This window comes from Gambusia affinis, linkage group LG20, assembly GCF_019740435.1.
Source record: "Gambusia affinis linkage group LG20, SWU_Gaff_1.0, whole genome shotgun sequence".
Classification (NCBI taxonomy): domain Eukaryota; kingdom Metazoa; phylum Chordata; class Actinopteri; order Cyprinodontiformes; family Poeciliidae; genus Gambusia; species Gambusia affinis.
Genome location: NC_057887.1, coordinates 1,722,043 through 1,731,668, shown reverse-complemented (window position 1 = coordinate 1,731,668; position 9,626 = coordinate 1,722,043). Strand labels below are relative to the sequence as shown.

General features: G+C 40.7%; 1 protein-coding gene across 1 annotated transcript; it reads left to right on the top strand.

Annotated features, from left to right (window-relative positions):
- The first annotated feature begins 217 nt into the window (after positions 1–217).
- On the top strand, positions 218–7,068 carry hhex (hematopoietically expressed homeobox). The gene is made up of 4 exons (XM_044102847.1): positions 218–1,002; positions 3,595–3,773; positions 5,807–5,857; positions 5,961–7,068. Exons 1-4 carry the CDS (start codon positions 579–581, stop codon positions 6,222–6,224), a joined length of 918 nt encoding a protein of 305 aa, XP_043958782.1. The 5' UTR covers positions 218–578; the 3' UTR covers positions 6,225–7,068.
- The last annotated feature ends 2,558 nt before the right edge of the window (positions 7,069–9,626 follow it).

Genomic DNA, 9,626 nt, shown 5'->3' with positions numbered 1-9,626 from the left:
TATAAAAGATGCCAAATTAAGTCATTTAAATTTGTACTTATTTTGTTGCCTATCAGTTTAAGGCTAACCTTTAAAAACAGTTTCTTCTGGTCTGTAGCTGAATGTTTAAAGGGGGCCCTGCAGCTGTGTGTCATTACACTACAGGACAAACTGAGCTGCTGAAGCGATGTAAACACAGTGAACTATATTCTCAGTATTCAACTCATCCAGCTGATATTTGGGCTTTCAGGTCTGAGATTCTCCTGAAAAGCAGAAAAAGAAACAATAATCTCCCCTCACTGCGGGGCGAGTTTGGGTCTCAGACAAAGCCAATCAGAAACGGCCACCAGCCACCTGCAGGAAGTCGGCCGTCCATTTATCTCCTCCCTTCTGCGCGTGCAGTCAGATAACAGACCCAGCGGTTGGATCGAGTGTCAGCTGGCCAGCAGTCCGATCTGATGGGCACCAAAACACTGTAACGGCCCCTGCGCAGCCCGGGGACCCTCTTGGTTAGTGGAAGTGGGGAAAAGTGAGCTCAGCGTCAGAGCTGGGAGTTACAGAAGGCTCTGGACTGAAGACGGGAGGAAGGTGTTAGATTTATGCTGGAAGAGACGGAGAGACGCAGCGCGTCCGCAGCGGTACACACCATGAGCGTCCCGCTTTACGCACCGACCCCCATCCAGCCGGCTCATCCGACCCCCTTCTACATCGAGGACATCCTGGGAAGGACTGGTTCGGCCGCCATCTCTTCATCTTCATCTTCCTCCTCCTCCTCCTGCTCCACTCCGGTGATCCCCACACCGACACTCCCGTCAGCGAACTCCTCCTTCACCAGTCTGATTTCTCCCTACCGGACACCGATTTACGAGCCCACGCCGATCCACCCGGTGCTGTCCCACGCCGCGCTGACAGCGACGTACGGCCCCGTCGGAGCCTTCGGCGGCTCCATCTACCCGTTCCACCAGCAGCAGCACCGCTCCATGGGGGAGTACGCACAGGCGCTGCTCCGACAGGACCCCCTCGGTGAGCAGAGATCAGTTTTCACTTTCTCCATTCTGACAGTTGTTTAACTGACAGCTGGTTTCTTTTCTTGTGCGTAAACTTTGTTCCGAGACTCAGGGTGGATTCTTCCACTTCATCATCAAGTCCCATTGTTACTGTTACTGAGCAAAACAATGTTTTCGGGTTTCCATTGACAGTTACATTGGTTTGTATTCCCATTTTTTGTGTGAAAACATATCTGGGTGTCTGAGTAAACATTATCATCATTTCCCAACAATCAGGTCTATTATTGATCAATTCTAAATATGCCCGGCCTCTATGACTGTAACACTGACTCAGCCCAGGCGCTTTTCTGCGTTAACAAACTTCGTTTCAGTGCCAACGAAACCGTTTTTGCATGAGTATCACGCTTGGTGGTGCATATCGAACTTCAGATCTTCTCCAGTTGCATGTTCGCAAAAACACACACACACACACACACCCACACACACACACACACACACACACACACACACACACACACACACACACACACACACACACACACACACACACACACACACACACACACACACACACACTGTACACAGGACCACAAACAGCTGGAGACGTTTGCACAGTTTTCCCAAAGAGCTTCTCCGCATGATGGCTGATCACGCACACATGAGTCACGCTGTTATTGTGACAGACATTTAGGGCCACAATAGCTTCAGGCATATCCATTCAGCACGCTGGGGTTGCGCTGGGGGCCCTGAGTGGCCGACCTTGACTTGTTCTCCGGGGGCCCATTGTTCTGGAAGATCAGAAGAATCTCCTCTATCATGAGGAGCTGACGTCTGGAGACGTGATGATTGGTATAATATCAAACAGGCCTAGTTGGACTCGGCTGAGTTCAACCTAAATTAGATATGATTGATAATGAGTATGGACGGTCCTCTGAAGTATAGTGATTTGGAGTTAGTGAGCGAGCCGGGCCTTTTTCCGTTCATAGCGGAAGCTGTGAGCCTGTCGATAGGAGTAAATCTGCTTTCAGAAGCTGTTAAATGTTTTCCTGTCTCACCCCGGCCAGCCGCTTCCTCGGGAGGCCGCTGCACGCTGCTGATTATTTTATCGACATCCTCAATACAGACATATTCAGGAAACACTCGGCCTCTGATAGCCCGGGATCCGTTTTTCACATATTGTTGCACTTCCTCTGCCGGGCCCTGCGAGGATGTGGCTGACTTTCTTCATGGCAGGCGGCGAGGCAGAGAGAGAGAGAGAGAGAGAGAGAGAGGAGGGGGTTGGGTGGGGGGACCCCGGGCCCGTGCCCGGTGGGACCCCCACAGCAGAGATGGAACAAGAAGAGCCTCCGGGTTCCAGGCTGTGAGTCGCATCATAAACTGATCACCTCTAAAAGAGAATCCAGATCACTCTGTTGGAATTCTGCAATAATCTGGTTATTTTAATGGAGGTCTATAATTATATAAAAACAAGAGCCGCTTTGAAGTCAAACGGGTTCATGCAAAAACTGCAACAAAATGTACATAATTTATACTTTATTTTACTTGTAATAAAAAAAAAAATATGGAAAAGTTTGCAAATCATTATAAAAATGCAGTTTGTTTGTAATTGTTCAGCGGAGTTTATTTCAGCCTTCAGTGGGACTGATTCTGGTCTCTGTGTTTCACATTTCTCCAGTTTTGTGATGATTAAACTGAAAACCACCTGAGCGTCGATTTGATGCTGAAATCTGAACAGATGTGAGTCCAAAACGTCTGTTTTTGGTTTCTTAATGATTATTCAAACAGTTTATCACTTAACTAAAACCTTCACAAACAATCAACACGACTAATTCCTCACCATCCACTGACAGGATGTGACGTGCGTTCGTCCTTTTGTTTGTTTGCTTGTTTTGCCATATAAACTAATCATAATTGAAGCCAGGCCATAATTGCAGGATACTAGAGTTGAGCTTGTCTTGAATATCAGGCCACTAACACCTTTATTGGCCCTTCCACAGCCTTAGACCATCATTCTGGTCATAAGAGGGTGAAAATGCCGCAGGTTGCATGAAGAGCTGCACATGGCATCATAGTGTGAGTGAGAGCAGGCGCCTGCTCAGTGGATAGCTGCCCTCCTCGTCTGTAATCACAGCAGAAAGCAGGAAGCACATGTAGCGGATATTTGGCCATAGTTTTCACTCTGTCACGACCTTCCTGAAAAGACAGCATGCAGCAGGCAGCTTGCTGCTGTTGTTTGTTCCACACCATTACTGGGAGGAAACTGCGCTGATTCCGCACATCTATGCGGCCTTTTTCTCTGCTGAAGCTCCATGTATTGCTTTCCTAATATGGGCTTCCTGTATAATCCAGGATGCAATTAAAAATTCTAATAATCCCATGTGGAGCTTAGTTTGTTGTGTGTTTATTTCTTTATATTTTCATTTCAATAATGCGTTTTAGTTTGCTCTGCTTTTTGTCTGTATGGTTGAATTGTTGTTTTCCTGTGAAACATCTAACATCCAGCAGCAGCAGCAGCAGCAAAACTAAAGCTAGAACCGTCTGACTGGGCCGGGACACCGAACAGAACACAGCTGATAATGCAGGTGTGTGTTTGTGTGTGTGTATGAAGGGAAGCCCCTGCTGTGGAGCCCGTTTATCCAGCGGCCCCTACACAAGAGAAAGGGAGGTCAGGTCCGGTTCTCCAACGACCAGACCGTCGAACTGGAGAAGAAGTTCGAGACGCAGAAATACCTGTCCCCTCCGGAGAGGAAGCGTCTGGCCAAGATGCTGCAGCTCAGCGAGAGACAGGTGAGGAGGCCGAACCCGCCCGGAACCGACCGAACCTTGTTTCATCTCAGCCTTTTTCCTCCGGGAAGACGGGAGCTCTGTCTGGCTGCAATAATAATAATAATAATAATAATAATAATAATAATAATAATAATAATAATAATAATAATAATAATAATAATAATAATAATAATAACATTATATATATAATAATACTATATATATATATATATATATATATCGATATTAATTATATGTCGCTTTATCCATAAACTTTAGCTTCGTATTCGATTTGAAAATAATATTTTATTTGTTTTTATTAACAATTATTTCTCCCTGTTTTGTTTCTGACCGGGACAAACAGCAACCCGACCCGCTGCGGCTCCGCTGGTTTTCACTGGCGCTAAAAACAAAAGACGATTATAAGTCCAAATTTTCCATATGGGTATGAATAGTTTTGGGATTACTAACTGTGAATGTATTTTTTTAACACTATTTAAAACAATTACTGTTTACTTTTAAAGTCATTTCTTAATGCGAGAGGACCGACTGAATAGCGGTTCACAAATCTCTGGTTGTGTCGGGGCTGGATGAGCATGTCCTCCTGGACTGTTATCGTTCAGTCTCATGCTTTATGTTTAGTTAAATTCAACTATTTTAAAAGTTAGTTTATTATTATTATTTGATCTTTATTCGTACAGGTTTTCTCATGACAGCAGTATAACCGAGGCTCTCAGCTGCAGGTTAACCTCAGTAAATAAAAGCATCAAGTCTGATGAGCTGCAGGAGAATCCTCCGCCTGACGAGCGGGGAGGATTGTCCTAAAAAATCGATTTAAAAAATAAATAAATAAATAAATAAATAAATAAATAAATAAATAAATAAATAAATAAATAAATAAATAAATAAATAAATAAATGACACAACTTTCGGCCAAGTAATTTATTTTGAGTTGAATTTTAATTTGTCATTTTTCAACTCGTCTTTATTTTAACCATTGAATGAATCTATCCCATGTATCATTTTTGCATTTCCCGTTCCCAATTTTTCACAACACTATAATTAATAAATGTTCTTTATTTTATTTCAGGTTTCAGTGTTTGACTGACTTGAAGCGCTTTTCTAATCATCCCGACCAAACCAAGCGTATGAATCAATATGAAATTATTATTATTAATTATTATTATTATTATTATTATTATTATTATTATTATTATTATTATTATTATTATTATTATTATTATTATTATTATTATATAGGCACAAATACATGGTAGCAGACAAACCGAACAGAGCAGTAGTCCCATGCATGTATCCTGGTGCTTATGGCGTATGGGCTTTTCTAATCTAAAAATTATTAGTAAGTAAAATAGTAATTAAGTGAAAGTTCAGAGTCTTCAGGGCAGCACAGGCTTGCTCTTCATACTGACCCACAGTGAGCCTACGTGAGCATCATTCTTCTAAAATATCTACTTTTTGCCGATTTTATATCAAAAAAACAAAAACAAAACAGACAAAAAAAAAAAAAAAAAACAATAAAAAAACCCCAGCATGTACACGTTCAATGTCCACCTGTCGATAAAACCAGCAACAACTTCAAAATTAAGAAACTTACGCATTTATTATGATTGGTAAAGTGAGGACAGAAGTCTGCTGCCGTTCATAGCGATAGAAAAGCAATTATATTTTCTAATAATTCTTTGGCCGTTTTTAAAATAAATGAATTTGTGTCTAGTGGAAACAGGCAGTGAAGAGACAGCTAAGAATGATCAGCGATCATACGGGCTACTTTCTATTCTATTGTTTTTAAGCTAAGAACTACCTTGTGTTTAAATTGTATAGCGATTATTATTTTTTTTATCGATATTGTTATGCTTTATTATTTGATATAATTTTTAAATAGCACAAATTTTAATCACATTATAATCTGTCAACTTTGTTTTTGAAGTGTTAAACATTTTATTGGCTTTTTTTGTTGTTTAATTCTGAGAATGTGACAAATAAAACTTTGTGACATGACAGGCAAAGAACATCCGATTGTTTTTGTGTTTCAGGTGAAGACGTGGTTTCAAAACCGACGAGCCAAGTGGAGAAGATTAAAACAGGTGAAGAGCTCTTTTTTTTTTTTTTTTTTTTTAAACAAAGAGCTGCCAGGTAAAGTCAGTAGAAACTGTGTTGGCTTTAAATCCATCTTCCTATCTGTGGCAGGAAAATCCCCAGGGCGGTAAGCGGGAGGTGGAGGACGACAGCGCGCTCGGGAGGAACTGTAAGTCGGATAAATTGACGGAGCAGGTGGGGATCCAGAGCATGGAGCACCGGCAGACAGGCCCGACCCCACTCCTGACCTCGGGGGGTCACCGTGTGCACTCTGGGTCTGTGCAGTCCCCCACAGAGCTGGACTCTGATGTGTCCGATGATTCAGACCAGGAACTGGATATAGAAAGTAACAGTGAGTTAACACTAAACCCATAATTGTGCAGACGGCCTCTCAGCATTCTTGCTGCACCATGAACTCTGTTTCTAAAACTAGCTTTGTGCCTTCCTGGGAAGTAGGGATGCAGAAATAAGTTCAAATAAAAGACTCAACCTGGACTTGGAAATGTTTTCAGTTTTGGGACTGAACCTTGTATTGCGTTATCTCCAGCCATGGCTAATGCTGCTTTCTGCAGCTCTGATTCACGGACATCGGCTCTGTGTTTACCTCTTGTATATGATGTATAATAGTTTTTGGGTTGCATTAGTAGTGACTACTAACAATCACTGTAAATATATGGTATTTCCCTCTATCTTTTATTGTTCATGTTAAGATTGTGGTATACAAATGAATAATCAGTGAAGCTTACAATGTACTTTTGGAGTCATGTTTAAGAGTCTGTTTTCTGACCTGAATAAAAACATGTTAGCTTACATTTAACATAAATGTCATTTTTGTTATTCAGGACAAAACTGAAGAAAAATCCATTTTTAATTTACCGTTAGCTGTATGAGTGGATTTTTACAGTTTATGATCTTCAAATATATAAATAGTACTAATAAATAATAATAAATAAATAAATAATAATCTACATTTAAATTATAAAATATATTAACAAAGGAAAAATACCAATGTATATATTCTCTTAATTTGATAACTTGGATATTAATCCTGCTGTTTACATAGTTTTAGCTGACAAAGGTGCACAAATGTATTTGTATGAAAACTACTTTGAATCATATTTTTAATCAAATTGGATGTTTAACTCAATGATGTGCAAAATCTGTGCAGAGTTCAAAGAAGATTTATTTGTACAGATTTTAGTAAACTGACTTTGTTTCAGTTTTTGTTTTGTCTTTTTGCTCTATGTTCATGTTGCACTGTTGATCATAGAAAAGATTCCATTGCTCCTGTCTCAGTAATTATGATATCACCAGAACACACACACACACACACACTTCCATCTTTTAATTTAAACCTAATCACCGTTCTTCACTGAGCTGCTTCTCTTTGTCCCCAGATGTTGAAATAAAGACAGCCACAGATTAGCGAGCCATTCGGTCCACATGTCGATTGTTGTCCCATCACCACATCCAACTTCAAATAGCTTATCAAGCTGCCATGCAAACAGTATGAGTGGGACTTTTTCAGTGAGTAGATTAGGTTAATGATTGAGTGAACCTTCAGAGAAGCAGGAACAGAGGGAGCTGATAGACATGCAACACAGACCCAGGTTGTTCACATGCAGGACATTTTCACAGGAATAAAAAAAATGAGCAGATCTCAAAATAATCCCCAAAATTCTGTAAATGCAAACCAGACCTGTGACTCTGTGTGATAATGTGATGCATATCCAGTAATCGGCTTGTTTGGGTGACATTACTGAGGTTCAATGGCCTCCACATGCAGGACTATTCTACAGTCAACAGAACATTCATTGATCTCAGCTTCTGTATTGTGTAATGGTTCACAAATTGTGCAGAGTAAAGTCAACATTCGAAGGAAAGGACACACAGTTGGTAGGTGAAATGTTCAGCAGCCATACACACACACACATGAAACAAATGCACGCACTCCCACACACACACACACACACACACACACACAAACACAGACACGCACACACAAACACAAAGGGTATTGATAAAGAAATCAGGAGTGATCACAGAGGTTTGTTTTCTAACATGATAAAAAAGAAGGCAGCTTTTATCTGAAGCTGATGGGTTTAAGCAGAGCCAGTCTTCCTTGTTTGGTCAATTCAAGCACCAAATAAAGGACAAATACAAGGTGATTAGAGTCTAATGACTAATTCACACACATACATCTCAATGGAATGTTTGAAGAGGTAATGAATGAGTGAGGAGTATTGTCAGTCAGGGCGAGGTGAAATCTGACTGTCAATGTTTCCCTATGAGAACACTAACTGTAATCAGAAAACGGACAGTAATGTCTTTACTTGTTCATATGGAACACTCAACATGTTTAATGAGGAGGACTTGGAACTGAAAGATAATCAGATGAATTAAAAATCAGATCTCAGTGAGCTGGAGTGTTTTAATGAGACATTTATCAACATTTCCTTTTTATCCTCCCTGATAATGAAAGCTGTCATCTTGTACCAAATGTTCTCCTCCAGTGTGTATTTGGGAGAGCAGTTTGTTGCCATGTTTCTATGAATGGCAGTGTATTAAAAAAGTAAAATAATGTAATTTATTTATTGCTTGTTTAGATATGGAGCTCAGTGACGGAGCAGAGTAAGAAAATAAAACAGAACTGACTGAAGTGAAAATGATGAGAAACAATCAGATCCTGAAATTATGTGGAGATTAGACAGAACAAGGCAACTGAAACACACCAACTATATTTTCCTGTATGTGTGTGTGTGTGTTTGGTGGTATTGATGGACACAAGTTAATGTGTGGATGTATTTGAACGACTGAGGAATGTGTTGACTGTTGACCTTGGCCAAATGGAAGCCATTATCTCCCCCTACCGAGCCCCCTGCAGCCCCTCCCCTCCCCAACTCTGTTAAACTGATAAATTAATGAGGGACAACATTACTCACATCGATACTGGTGTCGCCAGCCGGGACAGAGGCGCATGTGGAGAGGACACGCAACAGACAAAAATGTCAAGACTTTGATGAGAAGCTGCTGCTTAACTGTCTTTGTGTCTAACCCAATTTCACTCCTTTGATTTCTCAAAGTCAAAAGAATATAAGTAAAGATTTATCTTTTGACTTTTAAGTCAAAAGCCAGTCACTCCACTCTGAGCCAGCCAGCCTCCAACACTTTGACAATTAGAAACATCCTAAGGCAGCCTGGTAAAACAAACTCCTTGTTCTAAGCTTTGCTTCCTCCAGATGGTCTGGCTGTTGAGAATCGATTGCTTCCTTCTGTGGACTGTGTTCTAAATTTGACCAAATTTAAAACTGACCAAATTTAAATTTGAGTTTTAAATTTGACCAAATTGCTAACATTTGTCCATGACGTATGCAATGAATACATCATGCATTCCAGTAAGCTTCATAGTTCGACACTATGAAGCTTATTGGAAGTTCCCTGTGCTGCAACCAACCATCCTCCACTGTGAAGAAAGAGCTGATCTAAATGAGACAACTCCATCCATCCTCCCATCCATTTTCTAAACCACAGGCAAATTCTAAAACGGTGCAGAAAATTGACGTCATCCTTCTGTTCTCTGATTGGCCCGGGTGAACCTGGACTGCTAGAGGTTTAGGCCCATGATGGTATTTGTTGTTCAAATCTAAACATGTTGCGCAAGCAGAAATCTAAAATATGAACCATTTGGATCACTTAGTAAGAACGGAAAGCCACAAGTTCCACAATTAAATGGATTTTAAAAATCCTAAAATGGAGTTTTTGCATGTGATTATTTTC

Bases quoted from the DNA above. Each gene is read 5' to 3' on its own strand.
- hhex (XM_044102847.1), top strand. From the start codon at position 579: ATGCTGGAAGAGACGGAGAGACGCAGCGCGTCCGCAGCGGTACACACC. The intron at 1,003-3,594 runs GTGAGCAGAGAT...GTGTGTATGAAG, and splicing joins GCTCCGACAGGACCCCCTCG to GGAAGCCCCTGCTGTGGAGC. The intron at 5,858-5,960 runs GTGAAGAGCTCT...TATCTGTGGCAG, and splicing joins AGTGGAGAAGATTAAAACAG to GAAAATCCCCAGGGCGGTAA.